General features: G+C 45.7%; 1 protein-coding gene across 6 annotated transcripts in view; it reads left to right on the top strand.

The window, feature by feature from the left end:
- Nucleotides 1-22,776, top strand: part of CDC27 (cell division cycle 27) — a 1,680,535-nt gene that overhangs the window by 544,558 nt on the left and 1,113,201 nt on the right. For all 6 annotated transcript variants that reach the window (XM_085650282.1, XM_085650285.1, XM_085650283.1 and 3 more), the window contains one exon: nucleotides 12,458-12,569. In XM_085650282.1, the coding sequence (XP_085506408.1) occupies nucleotides 12,458-12,569 (112 nt within the window). The remainder of the gene's footprint in view (nucleotides 1-12,457; nucleotides 12,570-22,776) is intronic.

Genomic DNA, 22,776 nt, shown 5'->3' with positions numbered 1-22,776 from the left:
TTCCTATGGCAGGCGTTATTCTAAACAACGCGGCCAAGGGCGTCCGTCTGGTCAACAACAACACCAGCAACAACAGTTCCCGAGGCAGTCCTTTCAAAAGCGCCAGAGGGGCAGAGGCCAGCATCAATCCTCGTCGGGGAACAAAGGCCCGGCCGGGTCGAAGCCCTGAAAGGTCACTTCCCCCTCATCCGTTACCCGCTCTGGTGGGGGGGGGAGAAGTATTCAATACTACCTGGCAGAGTGGAGAACAATAACTCAGGACAAGTGGGTGCTGAATATTGTTTGCAATGGGTACAGTCTTCGTTTCACCAGCCCGCCTCCACAGATTCCACCAGTGCGCTCTCCCTACATGGTGCGAGAGCTCCAGTGGGAGGCAGACATTCTGTTAAAGAAGAAGGCGAAAGAAACTGTTCCTTTGAGGCAAAAAGGAAAAGGTCTTTACTCCAGGTTCTTTCTCGTCAGAAAAAAGGACAAGAACGAGTTCAGGCCTATTCTAGATCTGCGTCAAGCAAACAAGTGGATCCGCAGAGAAAAGTTCCGTATGTTGTCCCTGCATCAGATTTACCCTCAGTTGCATCGAGGAGACTGGCTGTGCGCCATAGATCTGCAGGACGCTTACTTTCATGTGCCGATCGCACCAAAGCATCGCAAGTTCCTAAGGTTTCTGGTAGGCAACAACCATTACCAGTATACAGTACTCCCGTTTGGTCTGAAGTCTGCACCAAGGACGTTCTCCAAGTGCATGGCAGTGGTGGCAGTACACTTGCGGAAGAACAAAGTGTTTGTGTATCCATGCCTGGACGATTGGCTGATCAAAGCTTCCACGTACCAGGAAGCCCAGTGTCATTTCAACAGGACAGCTGCCTTGCTTCATCGCCTGGGACTGCACATCAACATGTCTAAGTCAGTGCCGATCCCTGTGCAGTGTCTCCAGTACTTGGGGGCCTCAGTCAATACTTTGAACGCAAGCGTGTGTCCTTCGGAGGAGAGACGCTTATCTATCCGTTGGAAGGCCCTGCACCTCCTCTCAGCCCACTCTCCTACAGTGAGGACGGTGTCCTCTTTACTGGGGTCGATGGCTTCCTGCATCTTTCTCACCCCCAATGCACGTCTGCATAGGAGGCCTCTGCAGGAATGTCCGGAGGATCAATGGGACCAGAGGCGGGGGCGTTGGGAGGACAAGATTCATCTGTCCCAACACGCTCTACAGTCTCTGAAATGGTGGTGCTCCTCAGAGAATGTCTGCAAGGGGACTCCCTTTCACAAGGATATTCCGGTCCAGACCATAGTGACCGATGCGTCTCTCCAGGGCTGGGGAGCGCATTCGGGCCCTCTTCAGATTCAGGGGATATGGTCACAGACGGAGATGACTTACCACATCAACTTTTTGGAACTCAGAGCAGTACACTTGGCCCTGAAGGCATTCCATCCCTCCTTCAAGACGAACTCCCTGCTAGTTCAGACGGACAATACTACTACCATGTATTACCTCAACAAGCAGGGGGGCTCCCGTTCACGCACGCTGTCTCGGGAGGCACAGACGATCTGGAATTGGCTGGTGGCCAGGAACCTAACGATCACAGCAACCCATCTGCCGGGAGTGCAGAATGCCCAAGCCGATGCGCTCAGCAGGCTCGTTCAAGAAAATCACGAGTGGGTGCTAAACGACGACGTGCTAAGACGTCTTCGCAGAGTGGGGCACTCCGGATATCGATCTGTTCGCTACGGCAGAAAACAGCAAATGCCGCGACTTCGCGTCCAGATACTACCAACCAGGGACACTGTGGAATGCCCTATGGATCAGCTGGTCCAACAGCTTTCTCTACGCCTTTCCATCCATTCCCCTGATTTTGGCGGTGCTGATCAAGCTGTCGCAATCCAGAGCCAGGATGATCCTGATTGCTCCGGAGTGGCCGAGGCAATGGTGGTTCACCGACCTTCTTCACTGGTCTGTTCTGCCACACCGGCGCCTGCCGTGTCGGCCGAACCTTCTCACGAAATTCGGAGGACAGATGGTTCACCCCAATCTCTCGTCCTTGAGTTTGGCAGCATGGCTCCTGAGCTAGTACAGTATGGACACTTGAACCTACCTCAGGACTGTATGGAGATCTTGAAAGAGGCGAAGAGACAGTCTATGAGGACTTCTTACGCCTATAAGTGGAAGAGATTCTGCTTATGGTGCACGGCAAAGGACATTGTCCCTACATCCTGTAAAGATGTTATTTTGCCTTATCTGCTGTAGTTAGCTCAATCTGGGCTTAATTTTCAGTCTATTAAAGTTCATCTCGCAGCTTTGACTGCGTATAGAAAGGGCCCTTACCAAACCTCATTTTTTCAAATCCCTGTGATTAAAGATTTTTTGGAGGGTTTGCGTAAGGCGTTTCCCCCTGTTAGACGACCTTCTCCACCATGGGAATTGAACGTGGTGTTGTCCAGATTAATGAGGGAGCCTTTTGAGCCTATTCATAAGGCTTCTCTGCAGCATTTGTCCTGGAAGGCTGCCTTCCTTGTGGCCATTACATCGGCCAGGAGAGTAAGTGAGATTCAGGCTCTGTGTTGTCAAGAGCAGTATACTGTATTCCATGCTTCTAAAGTGGTAATGCGTACTCATCCTAAATTTTTGCCTAAAGTGATATCTGATTTCCATGTAAATCAAATGATAACTTTGCCTACATTTTTTCAGCATCCCTCCTCTCCGGCGGAGAGGTCTCTGCATTCGCTAGATGTGCATAGTGTTGAAATTCTATCTAGATAAGACAAAAGACATCCGCAGGTCGGATCAACTGTTTGTAAATTATGGTTCAGTAAGAACTGGTCTAGCTACCTCGAAACAGTCCATCTCCAGATGGATTGTGTCCTGTATTCAGCTCTGTTATCAGAAAGTTAATAAGTCGTTAGGGGGTAAGCCTACAGCACATTCGACTAGGGGCAAAGCAGCGACTACAGCTTTGCTTAGGAATGTTCCAATTGCTGACATTTGTAAGGCTGCCACCTGGAAGTCGGTCCATACGTTTACAAAGCATTACTGCCTGGACTCTGATGCTAGGGCAGATGCGCAGGTTGGACAGGCTTCGCTGAGGAATTTGTTGCACAGTAATTTGTTGGTGTTCGGTTTTTACTCCACCGCTGTTTGTTGGTTGGGATGGGCTTGCCATTCTATTCATACATTATGACTATACACAGAGATCCCCTACTACAGAAGGAGTAGTTTCTTACCTGTAACTCCAGTTCTGTAGTAGGGGTATCTGTTAGTCATAAGCGACCCTCCCTCCTCCCCGGTGGAGTAACCCGACAGTATCAGGCCTGTTGTACACCTTGTGCATCCTGGGATACCGGGGGTCTCTGGAGAGTTCCTTAAAGGCACGGTATCCCTTTAGCAGACACATAATGACAGCCTATAGGGCTTGTCTGTCCACCCCTTCCTCTCTATTGTTTAAAGGGATTTTGGTGAAGGGAGTGTGATACAATAAAGGAACATGTCAGATGTGAATAAAAATGACATTTAAACTTTATTTTGGCTTTTGTGTTCACTTCAGATGAAGTGCTGGCCAGTGCAGCCATATTGTTATTAGGCTGTATTATTTTGTCTGTCTCTTAAGTGTCTTTGCAGGTTTGCCAATGCAGGACAGCTTAAGAGATATTTTGATTGCTCCGGGGTCCCCGCACATGGGCGGGACTATTCATAGATTATGACTGTAACAGAGATACCCCTACTACCGAACTGGAGTTACAGGTAAAAAACTACTCCTTTTAACCCTTTCCAGGGGGGTACCATATAGTACTGGGTTTGGACGTACACGCTTGGGAGGGGTTAAAGATCATAAAGTTTGTTTTTCCTAGATTGATTTCCAACCCCCGAAGGTCACAGAACTCCACAAAGCCATCGAGTGTTTTTTGAATGCCTGATGATGATCTAGACAGCAACAATGTGTCGTCTGCGAACATCAGAGCGGGCACTCTACCTGTAGCCAATTTAGGGGCGTCGTTGTTTACCACACCATTCAGATGTTCTACGAGTCCATTTATATAAAGGCTGAATAAAGTTGGTGCCAGCACGCACCCTTGGCGAACTACTTTTTGGACAGGGAATTGATCTGTTAGTTCACCGTACCTTCCACACCTGACCTGCGCAAAATTATTTAGATGGAGCCTCGAAAGAATGGCTAACAAGTAGGGCGGGAGGCCTATATCTGCTAGCACTCTCCAAAGTTTTCCACGCGGGACCAGGTCAAATGCTGCCCGCAGGTCCACAAACACAAGGTAGAGGCTGCCACCCTCCACCTTTGCTGTTTTCCAATACAGGACCTGCAGGCGAAATATCTGATCTAGGGTGGAGGTACCAGACCTAAATCCTGCCTGGAGTGTAGACAATATCCCCTTTTCCTCAATCCACCCGAGGATCCTATCCAGGATAACCCTCCCCATTAGCTTTTGTGATGTATTAATTAGACTGATGGGTCTATAGTTAGAGGGGGTTAGTGGGCATCCCTTTTTTGAAATGGGCACGATTTCTGCTCTTAACCAAGTAGGAGGCAGATCGTCACCCTGCAAAATACCATTAAATAAAACAACCAGATAAGGGGCCCATATTATTGGTTGCGTCCCAAACAAGTCCCCTGGCAATTTGTCCAAACCTGGAGCCTTATTTGGGAGCAAATTTCCTAACGCTCTCTACCTCGGTCAAGGTAAAAAATTGATCTGGGGCAAGGCGTGAACGGGCGGCAATTAACCAGCCCTGCGCTTCAGCCCCACTAACACTTTAGGGTTGCTGGAGTTCAGTGAAGTTATCAGGCATACCACCAGACTCAAATGCCATAAAGAGCACAAAAATGGCTTTCCCAGATAGAAGGGGCAATGTTGGGGGCGAGTGCGGGGATATGCCCACTAAGTCCAGATGCGACTATCGACCAGAATAATTTGGAATTTTTGTTGCTAAGTGCAGATCCCAAATTCTCCCATTTGGTAGCCTCCCATTCCTTTTTTGCATCGTGAATTGCCTTTTTATACACAGCACTGTGAACCTTAATGGCCTCCCTATTAATTTTTAAAGCTCTAAAAAGGGCCTTTTTGGCATTCCGACAAGAGGCATTGTACCACTGAATAGTCGTGATCCGTGGCTGATTTGCCCTTCTCTCAGGGTAGAGAATATCTTTAAGTGCTGTGACCAATTGGTTATGTATTTCAGATGCTCTGCCTAGGTGGCCAAATTTCCCCATCTCTTCAATGAATGGAATGATAGTCTCATATAATACGGCAAGTTTGCTAACGGACATCTGAAGGTCTGGCAATTTGACCCTACGCCTACAGTTTGTAATAATTAAAGGCACAGTGACACAGTGATCATCCGGGGTTTGGCATTTCAGCCCAAAACTCCCCATCTTGAGTGAGAGTACCAGGGCGTTATGGTCACTGTCAAATCTTTCAATGACCCTGAACTCATACAGCCTATCCCAATGCCTGGCCTCTATAAAAATATAATCGATTATTGAAGACTGGTTTAATCGGTTAAATGTGGCTTTCCCTGGTCTATCAGGCTCCACCCTCCCATTGCATGCTCGTAATGAGGTTGTTTGCGCAAATGACTGCAGTTGCAAAACTAAAGGGGTCCATGCCTTGACCCGAGTAGTCAATGGCTCAGGAATGGCCCACAGTGAATCAACATCATCCAGGTCGCCCAAATTCGTATCCATGAGTGGCTCGAAATGACAATTAAAATCGCCTCTCAGTATTAACACAGTAGAGGGGTCCATTGACTGGATGAGGGTCAACAAAGTTTCAATGATCTCTGATTCAAGGCCCCGCCTTACTGGCCTTAAGTATACACTAATCATGGCAATGTTTGGCCCTTTTGGTATAGTCAGCAATACGCACTGAACATCCAGTGAATTGGTTGGAATTTGCAATGCCTTGGCTCCTAAGTGCGTGCCAACCCATATAGACAATCCCCCCAGGGGTCTGCCCTTCTCGCCCTTACTTGCCAAGATATCATACGTAGCAAATCCCCGGGCTATGCTTCCTTTTAATGCGCAAGTTTCCTGCAACATACAGATGTCGTGTAGGGCCATAAAAGAGCCCCACTCAGGAATGGGCAGTTTACTCTTAAGACCCGCCACATTCCAAGAGGATTTTAACATGGGCAGTCGGCAAATCTCGCCTAGTTAAGTCATAGTCCAAGGAACCAAGTAAATCATTATTCACAAAAGGACTAATTTCTGTGACCGGCTCAAACTCACAATTCAATAAAGGTCGGTCAATAGAAATGGGGGCAATTACGGGGTGAATAGTTTGTTCTGGTAACAGAATTTGCACGGGAGGGGTTGGCTTGTCATTCACAGCCTGGTTCTCGATGGTAAATGATATGTCATTAGGAGACCCCCCCCCCCCACCCCCCCCCCCCCCCCTGTCAATCACAATCATCAAAGCCTGAAAGGGCATCAAATCTATTTGTGACTTCCAGCGGGGTGAATGGTAACCAATAATCTGTCCTCCTAGTTCCATTTGTATAGCTCCTAGAAGGTACAGTATCCCATCCAGATGCATTTTCAATAGCCATAGGGTTAGGTGCGTACTTCATATACCGGTTGTTAAAAGGTATGGGTGGTACAGGCAGTTTTGTCTGCGGTCGAGCTATAACCCCGGGGTACATCATAGGGGTCGCTAGAGATCTTGGATAAAAATATGTTAGTTCACAAGGCACAATAGAAATGCCAGTTTTCCCTGGAGTACAATTTAAGATATAATTAACGGCTTTAGGATCTCTAAAGTTGATAACAATTAGATACCCCTCAATATCTTTCGCTCTATGTCCCAACCAAGGGAGTCGTCGGACATGCAGGATCTCACCATTAATGTTGAAGGGAAGAGGTCTGTTTTTGTTGAGCCAGTGTACAGTTTTATTTTTTAGCTGAAAGAACCCTTCCCTCCTACCCTTTTCTAATGCCGGGATTCCCGTGAGCACTACCACATAAGGGACCGCTTCTGGGGGTAATTCAACTTGGCGTCTCTTGTGATCCTCTGTCCTAACTGGGCTAGTGCTTCCCTTCTCATCTTGCATATTTCCTATGAGAGATTGTTTCCCTCCCTTGGGGGCTTCACCAGGATCATGCTGTACTGGTTGTTGAACTAATTTGGGGGATATAGCCCTATGTTGTCTACTGGTAATGGACTTACTAATTTTGTTTATACCCTTATGGGTAACAGGGGTAGGAGGTATCACTGGGGCTGCATTGGGGGGGGTGGCACTAGATTTACAAGGTCCTTGAGTACCCCCGCATTATTACTAATGGCCAGTTCTAGATTCCCAACCGCTGCTCCATCTTTTTTAACCTCTCTATTATAGGTAGTACGAATGACCTTATTAATCGTTCGATACTCTCAAGAGGGGCAGCGGGCAGTACTTCCTTAGGCGGACAGTGTAGAGGGGTAACTGGGCCAGATGAAAGAAATGCAGCCAATGCGGGGTCTTTTGAGATTGAAACTATTTCCGTGGGAACCGCTGGGGTTAAAATAGTTGTTACACTGGACTTTGACGTAGGTACAATAGTTACAGTGGACCTTGACGTTTTACCAAAATCAGAATGGTTAATCTTACTACTTTGTGGGTCACCTACCCTCTTTCTTCTTTTAATTGGGGGTGGCCCATGAGCTTTAGGCGTAGCTACTTTCCCAACCTTCTTTTTAATGATCTTAACCGCTGGTAAAAGGGGTTCGGCAATCATATCAATTCCTATGATAGAATTGCTGGAGAGAGATATATTATTTGTGTACGAACTGTTGAAAATATCAGGTCGAGGGGGCGTGTCTCGTAAGAGTATGGGAGTGCTATCCGTGGATAAGGAATCCTGAGTTCCAGTGAGGGAACTTGCATCAGAAGGAATAATTTGGTTCATGAATTCCAGAGGATCTATTTTTCATACATTTAATAGAGCGACGCCGCTCAGCCCTACGCTCAGCCAGTAACACTTTCTTTCGATATCTGAAGCGACCCTAGTGAAGTAATCATCTAATGTTCCCTTGTTAGTACCCCCTACATTTACAGGTAGATGTTTGTCCGAAATCGCGGCTATAACAATAAACGAACAGGATAAATACCCAGGTAGTCCTAATCAATGTATTAAAGTATGGGCCCGGTCCGGTCTCTTCGTGCCTCTGAGGGCCACAGAGGGCCCGCCCTCTGCCCGGGCTTCGCCCGTGCGCGTCCCTAGGCGGGACTATGTAGGAGGAGGGGGCGGGAAGAGGACCCAGCTGCGGCCAATGCTTACAGCTAAGCCTGCTGGTCCTCGCAGTCCCGCCGGGTAGCTGCCGCGATATAGAGGCTTCAGCAGCTCCAGTCCTCCCAGTCCTCAAGGTCCTCAAAGGATCACAGGGTCTAATATTTCTTCCACGTTATAGTGACAAAGATGAGTTTTTGCGTCTCAAGGTACCCACTAGAATTTAGTTTCTTGGGACTCCCCCTGAAATGCATAAATATCCTGTTTAAGTCCTGTAGGCCTACAACACGTGCATGCTATCCTGCTAAGTAGAAAATATGTGTCCATTACTGCATTGGCAACAAGCTAGACTCTATAAGACCTGCAGTCCAAGATATCATCAGTTATTTCCTCCACCTCTAGAAGTCAGACCTAGGCTACACTTCAGTATGCTTCCACTTAGCAGGTATTGCCCATACATGCAAAACAAGAGATTATTCCTCCCTTTGCACTCCTGTGATCAAGGCGTTTGTCAACGGCCGCAAGTCATTCCTCCTAGGGTTCCCCCCGCGCCACTCTGGAACCTTAGCAACGTACTTACTAGTCTCATGGGTCCCCCATTTTGAACCCTTACTCTCTTTCCTGCTCCAGTACTTCTGGAAAGAATCCATTCGGAATACAATAACTTCTTTATGCCACATTAGTGAGCTGCAGGCCCTCACTCTGCAAGAACCCTTCAAGATCACAAGGACACAGTACTCAACGCAGTCCCCAAGTTACTTCCTAAGGTGGTGTCCCCATTCCACCTTAACTAGACTGTAGAGCTCCTAGTCTTCTTTCCCCTGCCAGACTCTGTAGCAGAGGGAGCGCTCCGTACCCTAGACGTGAAGCACGCACTTTCATGTATTTCATAGAGAGAACTAAACCTTTTCTTAAGGCTGACCAGTTGTCTGTTGCTTTAGCAAAGCCTCCCAAGGGGCACACTATTTCCAAAGCAGAGATTGCTTGATGGATAATTGTATTCAGCCCACACCGTTACTCCTAATACTCCCTCTACTTGAAAGAAATCAGGAACATTCCCTTGGCTGACATGTGTAAGACTGGTACATGGTCAGCCCCAGACACCTTTACTGAGCACTTCTTGTCGGATGTTCTAGCCAGACAACAGGCATTGGTTGGCCAGACTGTTTTAAGAACTTTATTCCAAACATCTACATCGGGGGTACCCAACGAGTAGCTCGGGAGCTACTGGTAGCTCGCCGGTACCTTTAAAGTAGCTCTCTGAGGTGAAGTAAAGCCAGTATCACATTCAGAGAGTAGGTTCCTATTAAAGAAGGCAGCACTGCTCATCTCAGGACCCTTGGAGTGACAGCCAGCCACATTTATGGCAGTAACTAATGCTAACACTCAAACACACACTGTGTCGACCTATAGGGCCTGATACATGACCGTCTGTATTCAATCTGAATATAATTAAGCCACAAGGAGATTGACCATTGTTGTAGTCCCTCCTTTATCAGGCGCAACAGTGCACCATCAAATAAATATGGCAGCAGTAGCCTGAGCAGTAATCTGTGATGACCCACCAAAGTGTGAAAATGCAGGAGTCAGAGTGAAAACATGTCAGTTGGATGCATGATCATCCCATGGCCTGAGGAGAACAGGGTATGATCCAGACCAAAGAAAATTAAGAGATTCATCAACATTTATGTTTGTGTCCATAATAAACACTATTGCTTCCTGAAACGATGCCTGCTACCAAGAACCGCCAAATGTATATGCTAGCCCCTATCATAAGAGTGTCATCTCCGGCTTAATTGTGTCCATTCCTGGCATAATAGTGCCAATGGCATAATATTGGTCATCCTTGAGTATTTAAGTATTGTGGGTCTAGTCATGGTATACTGGCAGCCATCGTTGACATACTAAGAGCAGGACTGGCCTATATGTACCTATTTCCGACATATTAATGGTCATGACTGATATATGGTCTCATCCCTGATCCTTATGGTTAACAGCCCTGGCACAACTGTGGCCCCAGTATAATGATGGGTATTACTGGCATAATACAGGCATCCGTGGTGATATGGTGAGTATCCATGGCTTATGAATGTAATATGTGGGAATTCAAAATAGTCTGTCCATATGAGGCATTTGTACATGGGAGTACATGAAAAGGACAAGCTGATGTTTTGGGATTGCGGATTTCCTAATAACTGAAAACTGATATTTTAAAGGCAGTTTTAGTTTTTGAAAATGGGTTTTGTTCTGGAAATTTGAGTTTGTTTGCCCACAGTGCAAAATTTTATTAAATAGAAAATGTGCATTTTCAGAAACTGTGGAATAAAAATTCAAGCGGAGCTGGGGAGACGTACTGCTGTGCTTATATCCTTTGTGCCAAAGTGCACGTCAAGATTTGAATGTTACTTCATAAGTCACGGGGAGGCATTTAATATTGGTTAACTTTTTCCCAGCATTTCTGCGGGTAACCGCACTTGATATACTTGGGTGGTAACTACTGGAAATCCTGCTTTGGTTGGTCATAGTGTAGTCACTATTTTACAATTATAAAATTTGCTAGTAGCTCAGGAAGACTTTCCTTGAGCAGAACTAGCTCTCACAACAGAAAAGGTTGGAGATGCCTGATCTACATCATCCACACACTAGCCTCCGCTTATGTTGTGTACTGCTTCCAGTCTATGCAGCGGTACAAAAGGGGATGGTGATGGACGGAGCATCAGAACCAATCAAACACTCACACGCAGTCAACAGATCTGGGTTTGATCCATCACCGTTCTTTAGCCCACTCTACCACCCCAGTTCAGACATGGCCATATGCAAATCAGTCTGACCCTGTGCCTCATGGGAACAGTCCGGCCCGAACTGCCAAGCCATGCCTTCCCTGGACTGGAAACAAGCTTCCTAGGACCGGTTTCTTAAAAAAAAAACTGGGGTGGCAGAGTGGGCTAAAGAACGGTGATTGATCAAACCCAGATCTGTTGACTGGGTGTGAGTGTTTGATTGGTTCTGATGCTCCGTTCATCACCACCCCCTTTTGTAACGCTTTATTTGCCATAAGTTGGCAGGGTATGCTCAGACGTGAGTCCCTTTCTCACTTTGCCACTGGATTCAAGCAAGCCTGGCTGAAGACGGCTGAAATGCCAGAAACCGGTCCTAAGAAGCTTGTTTCCGGTCCAGGGAAGGCATGGCTTTGCAGTTCGGGCTGGACTGTTCCCATGAGGCACAGGGTCACTGATTTGCATATGGCCATGTCTGAACTGGGGTGGCAGAGTGGGCTAAAGAACGGTGATGGATCAAACCCAGATCTGTTGACTGGGTGTGAGTGTTTAATTGGTTCTGATGCTCCGTCTATCACCTCCCCTTTGTGTACCGTTAGTCTATGCAGGGCATGTGTATCTAAAGCAACACATGCTACAAATGTTACTTATCTGTTCATAGCGTGTAGTGCTATAGATTCACATTCATCCACCCTCCTCTACGAACTGGATGGCTGATGCCAGATCTTTCTCTCGTACTCGTTATCTTTTTTGTGCAGTGCACATGTGTATCATTTACTGTTCACTCACAACTTAATTCCATTCTCACCTGCTGTACAGAAAGCAATCTTAACATGAAATCGATGCCCATAACTATTGCCAGTTAAAGGACGGGTCACTATACCTTGTGACTCGAAAGACTTCATTGAAGAAAAACAACTTGCAAATGTACTAGCCCAACACTAGATAGCAGGAGTATGCTCAGCTTGTGAAATCTACAGCACTACACTCTACAAACAGACCCTTCCAGTATAAGGAGCATTTTCCTTTAAAATACTCTTTTCCCGACCATTGCACCTCTTATTGTATAAAATGCTTTGTATACATTTCCAAATATTTTGTCTGCAATGAAAAAGTGAATTTCGCCCTATAATATAGCCTTCCGGATTGTGTTTGTTGTGTGTACTGTTTAAACATTGTATTTGCATGCAGCAGTTGAAGGTATTGCCATCCTGAGTGGGTTAGCCTTTGATTTATGCAGGTGCCATTACTCCCCGTTTCTACTTAGACTCCTATATTTGGCAGAGGAATTCAGAAGCATCTGCTACAAGATGCGTCCTAGTTCCTTTGCAGATTCTAATTACTGTAATTAATGGCACCCTTGTGCGTGTGTACGTCCCACTTCGGTGCGGAAGGAGCCTTGGGTCTAAGGGACTGTTTTCTCCTTTCCAGCATCTGACTGTTGCTAATCTGCTTTAATTTTCTTTTCAGTTTTGGAATTTTGCCGATTGACACACCGAGTCCGGTAGATGGATCATATTTGCAAAATTACACAAATACCTCTGTCCTTGACCTGCCGTCCTCGGGAGCTCCTTCCAAAAAGGTTTTTTCCATTTTTTAATTTTGCTTGCAGTTTTCAAGATTTCAAGGGTTTTTGATAGTCCTTCTAGAAACGCCAGTGATATGATTGCTATTAGTTTTCCGTTTTCAGTTGGTTTTGTGAAATAAACCATAGGTTATATGTATTGTTGTGCTAAACGGGCTGGTATTCTGCCAGCCCCTAACATCTTGTGCACCTCGCCCTCCGGTTAGGTGCGAAGTTGTTTACAAAATGAGATTAAAGCGGTTTCCATGTAACACCGTTTAAATTGTTCAATTAATTTGCTATTGAGGATCCTGGTGCAAGTTCACTCATAAGAAACCATTGTTTAAGTGTGGACAATCGTCCTTAAAGATTATAGATAACCCAAAAAACACAATTGTGCGAAAAGTTATGAGGCATTGACACATACACCAAAAATGAAGTATTGACCGGTACCTTTAATGCTAATGGCTTTTTACATCCATGAAGGGACTTGCTTAGGAATATGGCCTGCTCAGTGCTGTATCCATGCACATTCTAATATTACATCCAAATCTAATGGCAGCCCAGAGAAGTTATGAAGTGTCTTCCTCCGGATTCGTTCAGCAAGCATGGTTTCTGCCCCTTGGCTGATGTTGGAATGTTCGGGGAGTGTGAAAATTTATCGATATATAATTTAAAATTTTTTTTTAAATTGCAGGTTATAAACAGTATTCTGGACTCCAAGTCTGCCCATATTAACGGGTCCTCCTTTACGTGTACATTAGTCGTTGCTAATGGTTTTAGCTTGTGTGGATCTACCCAAAATGCTTTTAAGCCCATCTTAAAGCTTTTACTATTTTGATTACCAGTATGATTTTACTCTGAGATCACAGTTCAACAATTACAAAATTACGATTTACAACACAAATACTACCAGTGCAATCATATTAGGATCTTTTTAATAGAGGTTTTAAATCTCACATCGAAAAGACTAGGATAACGTGGCTGGGATTGGCTCCCGGATGTCTTGCAGACCTTGTGAGCTAGTGTGTCCCAGGACACCAGCAGCTCACAGACTGCCTGACTTACACAGCGGTCTTGATTCAGATTCTACTGCCTCTTAATTTACCCGCCACTGGCAAAATATTCACTATAAATGATTGTATTGAGCTTTGAAAAAGCCCTAGCCTGACAGCACTAGAGGGTGAAAGTGTCAGCTGTACCTTTGTCATGAGTCATACCTTCAAAAATTGACATTTTGCATGTATGTATTCACAAGTATCAGTGAGATTTTATACCAACAATAACAGACGAGGCAATTATATTTATCCAGAAATACCTTTCTGTACTTACAAATCTGGGTACTGTGTAGGTCATAACATTCGACTCTGTTATATGTTAATTGGGAGATTCCTAAGTTCAGCTCCTTTTGACAGGCCCTTGACTGCAACAAGGGGAGTAATATACGAGTGGTGCATCAAATGTATTGTTTGGTTCCCACACCCTGTGCTCCTGCTGCTGTCTCTTTTCCCATAGGCATGACTGCTGTGAAGTAAGCTTCAACAACCAGGGTCTCCATTGTGCTTGCAGCTTAGGCTGAGTTGACATGGAGATGCCTCAACCCTCTACCTCCCCCACCCCCTGTCACATTTTCTTTTACAATGGGTTAATAATGCAGCTCTTTATCTTCAACTTGCCTCCCTACCTCAGAGCATTAGCACTGCATGAGAGGGGAAGGCTTGATACCCTTTCTGTCCCTCAACCGTGATAAGTTTGTTACACCCTACATATGTGGTTAATGCCATGGATCTTCTCATATGTATTTGTTTTAAAAAAGATATGTTCGAGGCATATGAGCTGCAGATCACACACTTAGGATAGTAGATCGCCGTCTGGTGTTGGGCTTGGATGTTTGCCGGTTGTTGTCTTCGGAAGAAGTCTTTGGTCACGAGATAGGTTACTCCTCCTTTGGACTACAGTGCGCATGGGCATCAACTCCATCCTTAGATTGAACTTTTCTGCTCCTGTTGGAAATCTCAATTCCAAGCTTTTCGAAGCGAAAAACTTCCACAAAACCATCGAAGCACCTTCACTCGACATCGATTTCATCGGCTCGATTCCGGATGTCTACGCGGGCCGCTGGGCCTATCCACGCCGTGAGGCCTACGGCTCATGGAAAGGACGCCTTTCAAAAAATGCCCCCAGTGTGGAGCAAAATTTCTGCACAGTGAGCACCACAAAGTCTGCAACCTGTGCCTATCACCGGAACACGACTAGTCCAGCTGTCCAGCCTTGCGCAGCATTTCGATCCAAAAAGACCATTCGAGATCGAAGGGCTAGACGCCACATCATGGCACAGAGACCAGCTCGAGAACCAGAAAACATCTTTGAGGGTCCCGATGTCCCGGAGGAAGATTCCGAGGATCTACAAATAATCTCCGACGCAGACGACTCAGACGACCCCATTACTCCAGGGCAACGCGTGAGTACTACTGCCCCTGCCCCAACCCCTCCAAAACCAAAGGCATTGGTCAAGATTTCGCCGGCTGGCCTCAGTCGAGACCGAAAACATCCTTCAGAAGCCCCGCCTCCGGGCTCGGCTCCGAAGAAACATAAGCCTTCCGGTAGCTCGGGCCCGAGCAAGCCGCATGTCATTGTTCCACTGGCACCGAAGACAAAAGACCTCTCGGCACCGAAATCGGCTCCGATGCCTTCGGCACCGAAAACATTGAGGCCCATAGATAAACCGGCACCGAAAGTTCCCAAGCTGAAAGATACAACTTCGGCTCCGAAACCATCATTGGCACCGAAACCACCGGCTAAGGACTCTCACACACCTCCTAAAGCCAAAAACTCCACCGATCAACCAAAACCTCGATCGGAACCGAAAAAATCGGCACCAAAACCTGTTCCCCAGGAACAAGAACTTTTCCATCCAGATCCCATTGATCCGAGACAGAAAAAGATCTATATTAATCCAAAGACTGGACATGTCACCGCGGTGCCATGTAAAAAACGGAAACTAGACACACAACCTGCCCCAGTTCCTATAAACAAGGACTCTGCAACATCGCCTGTTCCTCCTTCCTCTCCCATACTACCTTCTACCCCACCCCCTCTGCCTACACCACCCTTTCCTCTACCCTCTCCATCACATACACCACCTCCACAGGATGATGATGATGATGACCTTGGGGGAGGGGGTGATCCTAATGATCCATTCACGGATCCAGATACCGCACCACTGGCTGATTGGGCATTCCCTCTACCAGACATGCCTGACCCTCCACCATATCCCTCCAAACCATCACCTCCAGATGACCACCTGGGGTTTGGCCAATTATTAAATAGAGCAGCACTTTACCATGGCGTCACCATGCACTCCGACGCACCTGAGGAAAACTTCCTATTAGATACTTTTGAGCAGTCTCAAGTCTGTACAAATTTTACCTATGATTAAAGGAGTCATAAAACACGCCCCAGAGGTATTTAAAGACCCCGTCCGTGCCAGGGTTCTTTACCCAAGAATAGAAAAGAAATATAGGCCTGCCCCTGAAGATCCTTGTTACATCAAAGGCCAGCTCCCTTTGGATTCTTTGGTTGTTTCCAACGCTAGGAAACGCGCCAACTCCCAAACCACAGGAGATACACTACCCCCCGACAATCCAAACTGTTAGAAGCCTCTGGCAAACGAGTAGCAGCACAAGCCGCTAACCATTGGTGTATTGCCAACACCCAAGCCATACTAGCACGCTATGACAGGGCTCACTAAGACCAGTTGGAGAATCTGTTACATCTTCCAGACCAATATAAAACCCAGGCAAATGACCTTATCCAGGAGGGAAAACTTATTTCAAACGCGTCAATTAAATGTGCGCTTGACGCTGCAGACACCGCCTCTAAAGCAATAAACACAAGTGTGCTCCTTAGACGACATGCCTGGCTATGCATTTCAGGCTTTAAGCCAGAGGTACAAACTACCATACTTAGTCAACCATTCAACCAAGAACAGCTATTTGTGCCCGCAGTAGACACTGCCCTTGAAAAGATGAAAAAAGACACCGAGACTGCTAAGTCAATGGGAGCATTACAGTCTCCACAACCACGTGGCTCCTTTCGACGCCCCTTCTACAGAGGAGCCTCCAAGAATATCGGAGCGGACACCTCTACGTTCAAACCCGCTACACAAACATCCCCCAGTAGAGGATATTTTAGAGGAGGATATAGAGGAAACAACAAGGGACGAGGTCGAGGCAATACCAACACTCGCACCTCCCCTGCCACAAAACAGTGACTTTTCTCCACTCCCCCCAGACCATTCCACTCCAGTCGGGGGAAGACTCAAACAGTTCCTACCTGTCTGGAACTCCATCACAACAGACAAGTGGGTAAGACAAATTATCCAGTATGGTTTCTGCCTGGAACTCACAACTACCCCCCCGCCCCCCCCACCCCACCCACATATACCACCTAAACAGCGTTCCATGTCACCAGACCATCTTGCGCTCCTCAAACAAGAGGTTCTCTCATTGCTTCAAAAACACGCAATAGAGCCAGTTCCCTTACAACATCAGGGTACAGGAGTATACTCGCTATACTTCCTCATCTCCAAAAAGGACGGGACTCTAAGACCAATACTCTACCTCAGACCCCTACATCTGTATATAAACTCAGATCATTTCCATATGATCACTCTTCAACAAGTGCTCCCACTACTACAACAAGGCGATTTCCTTGCCATACTAGATCTCAAGGACGCCTACTTCCACATTCCCATACATCCTGCTCACAGGAAGTACCTAAGGTTTGTGGTGGACGGACAACACTACCAGTTTACAGTCCTTCCATTCGGAGTAACAACCGCGCCCAGAATATTCACCAAATGTCTAGCAGTAGTAGCAGCACATCTCAGAAGACAAATTCATGTCTTCCCGTATCTAGACGACTGGCTAATAAAAGCAAAGTCATTCAACAAATGTCTTCTACACACTCACCAAACCATCCAAATCTTGCACAACTTGGGATTCACAATAAACTATCCCAAATCTCATCTCCAACCCTCTCACATACATCAGTATCTAGGGGCCACCATAAACACCTCCACAGCCCTAGCATATCCCAGCCCAGCCAGGATAGCCAATATACAAGCTCTTATCGCAAAATTCCAAATCCAACACTCTCTTCCAGCAAGAGTATTCATGCAACTCATAGGCATGATGGCGTCCTGCATCTTCATTGTGCCTTATGCAAGACTTCAAATGCGTCCCTTGCAAGAATGTCTAGCACATCAGTGGAACCAGGCTCATGGGCAACTTACAGATCTGGTGTTGGTGGACAGCCGCACACATCGCTCTCTCACATGGTGGAACATAAAAAAACCTGTCCAAAGGGCGGCTGTTCCTAGAGCCTCTTCCACAGATAGTGATGACAACTGACTCATCACTCACAGGATGGGGAGCCCATCTCCTCGGACACACCACTCAAGGCAAATGGACCACTCAACAGAAAGTGCTCCATATCAATTACCTGGAACTGCTAGCAGTGTTCCTAGCACTAAAATCATTCCAACTACATCTCCAGAACAAAACTGTCCTCATCCGGACGGACAACGTGACAGCCATGTATTACATACAAAAACAAGGAGGCACACATTCTCTCCAGCTGTCCCAGCTCGCACAGAATATTTGGAGATGGGCCATTCCCCAGAACATATACCTACTTGCAGAACACCTTCCAGGGGTTCACAATCAAATTGCCGATCTGTTAAGTCGACAAACTCAACAGATCCACGAATGGGAATTACATCCACAAGTCCTACTTCCCTTTTTCCAACAATGGGGCCAACCAGACATAGATCTGTTCGCCACACTCAAACGCAAAATGCCCAACCTTCGCCGCCAGGTTTCCCCACCCGGAGTCAAAGGGCAATGCGATATGGATGAACTGGTCAGGCAGATTTGCGTATGCTTTTCCGCCTCTCCCACTCATTCCATTAGTGGTACGCAAGCTCAGGCAACAGTCTCTCAAACTGATCCTAGTAGCTCCCACATGGGCACGCCAGCCATGGTTCCCAACACTACTGGAACTCTCGCTAGTTCCACATCAAAAACTGCATCTCTCCCCGTCCTTATTAACCCAGAACCATGGAGAAATCAGATACCCAGATCCAGGTCAACTGAATCTGGCGATTTGGCTCCTGAAGTCCTAGAGTTCGGTTACCTAAACCTGCCACCAGACTGCATGAATATTATAAAGGAGGCCAGAAGACCTACCACTAGAGCCTGCTATGCTGCAAAATGGAAGAGATTTGCCATTTATTGGACTAACCATCATATTAACCCGTTGGATGCATCCATCCAAGACATCATTTGCTACTTACTGCACTTGCAAAGATGTAATTTGGCATACTCATCCATACGTCTCCACCTAGCGGCATTAGCAGCCTACTTACAAAATCGACAACACTTGTCACTATTTAGAGTACCTGCGATCAAAGCCTTCATGGAAGGACTTAAAAGGATTATTCCTCCCAGATTACCACCCTCTCCAGTGTGGAATCTAAACATTGTTCTTACAAGGCTCATGGGACCCCTATTTGAACCTCTGCATAAATGCGAACTCCAGTTCCTCACATGGAAAGTGGCTTTCCTTATCGCTATCACATCCCTCAGAAGGGTAAGTGAAATCCAGGCTTTAACCATACAAGAACCATTCTTACAATTACACCGCATCTAAGTGGTTCTTAGAACAAATCTGAAATTCCTTCCAAAAGTCATATCTCCGTTCCATCTTAACCAATCAGTAGAGTTACCTGTGTTCTTCCCAAATCCAGACTCAGTAGCTGAAAGAGCTCTTCATACATTAGACGTTAAAAGAGCCCTTCTTTACTACATTGACAGAACCAAATCATTCCACAAAACAAAACAATTGTTTGTTGCTTTCTCTCCACCACATAAAGGCAACCCCATTTCCAAATCTGGGATAGCTAGGTGGATAGTTAAATGTATCCAAATATGCTACCACAAGGCTAAACGCACACTAACAGTTTCCCCCTAGAGCGCATTCTACAAGCAAAATAGGGGCTTCCATGGCATTCTTGGGAAACATTCCCTTAGAAATTTGTAAGGCAGCCACATGGTCTACATCACACACCTTCACTAAACACTATTGTGTTGAAGTGCAAGCAAAGCAACAAGCTTCTGTGGGTCAGGCTGTCCTTAAAACTTTATTTCAAACTGCTGCAACCGATACAGGTGACCACCGCTAGGGGAGACACTGCTATATAGTCTATCTAAAGTGTGTGTGATCTGCAGCTCATATGTTAGTTACCAGTATGCATCTGTTCTTGGCATGTAGAGCTGCAGAGCCACACACGCCCACCCACCTCCCCGGGACCTGTATCTGTTGCAGCGTTGTCTTACGTAGACAACACACATGGACATCTCTTTTCTACAAACTCCATTTCCCATCATGGCAAAAAACAATCTAAGGATGGAGTCGATGCCCATGCGCTGTAGTCCAAGGGAGGAGTCACCTAGCTCGTGACCAAAGACTTCTTCCGAAGACAACAACAACCTGCAAGCATCCGAGCCCAACACCAGATGGCGATCTACTATCCTAAGTGTGTGGCTCTGCAGCTCTACATGCCAAGAACAGATGCATACTGGTAAGTAGCATATTCCTCCTCTTCAACTAAAATCCCCATTTTGCATTTGTAAAGTGTTAAATCCACATGCAAGAAACCTCCTATTAGCAGTTATTTCCCTCTGCAAAGACACTGCAGCATACAGTCTGTGAGGCAGTGGTGTTTTTCTCATATCAGATTTTCCTGATACTGTGGTAGTAATGTGACATTTGACCTTTGCATTATGGTAATAAATGTTTGGATTTGCGTTTAATAGTACCGTGTCTTGAAATGGAACCTCACAGCATAAACGATTGTAGAAAAGAGTTGTCTGGTGCCAGAGAAAGTACAGATTCCAGTTTAAAAGCTGCACTCTGTGGCTCCACACTGACATCCTACTTGCCAGTCTTAAAGTAACAGTGTGAAATACATGGTGCTGGTGGGAGCCTAATGTACCTCTGTCAGGGTTCACGGGAGGTTTCCTCCGCATAATCCTGAACCCACTACTATCTATGCTATTTCCTCTGCTAAACCTAATAAGAGAACTCATGGGGCCCCTAGCTGGCGAATGTGTTGGCGCCGCTGGATGTCTAACATGGCCGCCGACCCGTTCGCGGGTCAGCGTTCTAGTTTTCACTAATCTCTAACAAAGCAGGTGAAGCGTGCTTGCCAACGTTCTAAAGCGCACTTCACCAGAGAAGTCTACGGGACAACACCTACCTCTCAGTCGTGGAAGGTAGGGTAGGTCGCATCGAGGGTTCAGTAGTGTTTAGCCTCGGTCTACAGACTTCATTTTCCATCAGGTTAGTGTTCAAAAGAGTAGTGTCTCGGGAAAATACTGCGCATGCGCTTATGTGTAGCGTTTTCTCAAAACTCACTTCTGTCTGGAAAGAATAGAAGGCCAGAACACTAACCTCCTCAGACGGAGTAGCATACTTACTCTTCAGGTTGAGGGAAGAATTATAACCAAACAAAGTATCGCTCGTTCTACCAATTCCTGGAAAATTCAAAGAAGAATTATACAAAGTGCTCAGGCAAAAGAACGTAGTAAGTTTTCTTAAAAATAACTAGTTAAGGTAATACCAGAATTCACAATACTTAACTTACGATTCTGTTCCAAGACTCTTGACAACCTCCATTGACACCTGTTAGAAGAGTGGAGAAGAGTTAGCGTGAGCCAGAGTAAAATCAGTTGCTATACACCCAAACAATTGAGAAGATAGAAGAGAGGTTTGGCCCTGAATGCATCCTGGTAAGACAAGCTAACTTATTTAAAAAATACAGTAAGTTTAAAGGTCTAGTAACAAAAGAAGTTATTGAATGTTTATTGTTACAGCTTGCACTCTACTAAGAAGACTAAGATATCCAGGGCTGTCTCTTCTCTTTCCCAATCCCCTTTCCCCCGTCGACACTTACCTGCTGAGAGAGTTAGTAAAAGATCTCGCAGAGACGTTCTGACGGGGGCATTGGGAATTTAGCAACATTCTGCTCCCGTGTTATTTGAAGACTAATAGAAATAGTCCTTCTGACAACCTTTTTGTACCCTATTTCCACCTGAATTTAAGGTGGCAGAGGTTGGACCATGGGGGAGAACTGCTACTTAAGGACACATCGACTTATATGTACCAGATTCAGTTCCCATCTCCAGAAGTCTCGTCCACCTATCTGTGCTGGTGGCTTGAGCTTCCTGGAGGCATGCTTCATCTCCACAGGTTGTTCGTGTGTGTGTGTGTGTGGGTTTGTGTTACTATCCTTGTGGGGACTTGGGTGTGATAACACACTCACGCTGTGGGGACTTGATTGCACTGTGGGGACCTGAACCCAGGTCCCCACAAGGCAATGTCTTCTAAATGGTAAAAAATGACTTCAGGAACATCTGTGCCAATTTTTACAACTTTTTAAAAAATTACCTTGTGGGGACCTGTGTTTCTTCAAGTGTGTTTATATTTCTGCTCAGCTCTGCCCCCGTAGACAGGAGGCGGTACTGCAGTCTTAAACACACTTTGCATTTAAACACACTTTGCTGACCAGAAACACCCAGTAGCAGCAGAAAGGACAGATATTTCAAAGGAAAAGCTCCATAAGTTGTGCTTATCCAAATATTTTTCATCCAAATTAAACTTTTCTCTATTTATTTAAAATAAAAATTTATTTACATGAAGCTGTTGATGTTAGATTTTTTTGTATCTAAAAATTATTAGTGGTTTTATGAACATCGCTAAAAGTAATTTGGGTCAGTTTCAAATCCCAACATTCTTTGCTCTTGCCATTTGATCCTTATTTGTAACTAAACAATGATGGTGCACTACACTGTGATTCAGTATAAACTGAATTGATCATTTTTGTGCACATAACCTACAGGCATCAATGCCTATTGTTACAATTCTGAATTCCTGGTACAGACATTAAAATGTATGTTGCTTTTCCTCAGTTTACATATTTATATGCACACTAATATGTTTTTTTAGATGATGGCTAGATAAGCGAGTGACTAAGCTTCCACTTTGCTATGGGTTACGTTCTTTCAGACAGGGAACTGAAGTATGTTCTTATAAAATGAATGAACTTCTTAGAAGATATATTCTATTATTATCATATTATGCAATTACATTTAAATTGTTT

The sequence above is a fragment of the Triturus cristatus genome, chromosome 1_1 (assembly GCF_964204655.1).
Source record: "Triturus cristatus chromosome 1_1, aTriCri1.1, whole genome shotgun sequence".
Taxonomy (NCBI): Eukaryota; Metazoa; Chordata; class Amphibia; order Caudata; family Salamandridae; genus Triturus; species Triturus cristatus.
Note: the sequence above shows the minus strand (reverse complement) of the source record. Positions and strands in the feature narration are given on the sequence as shown.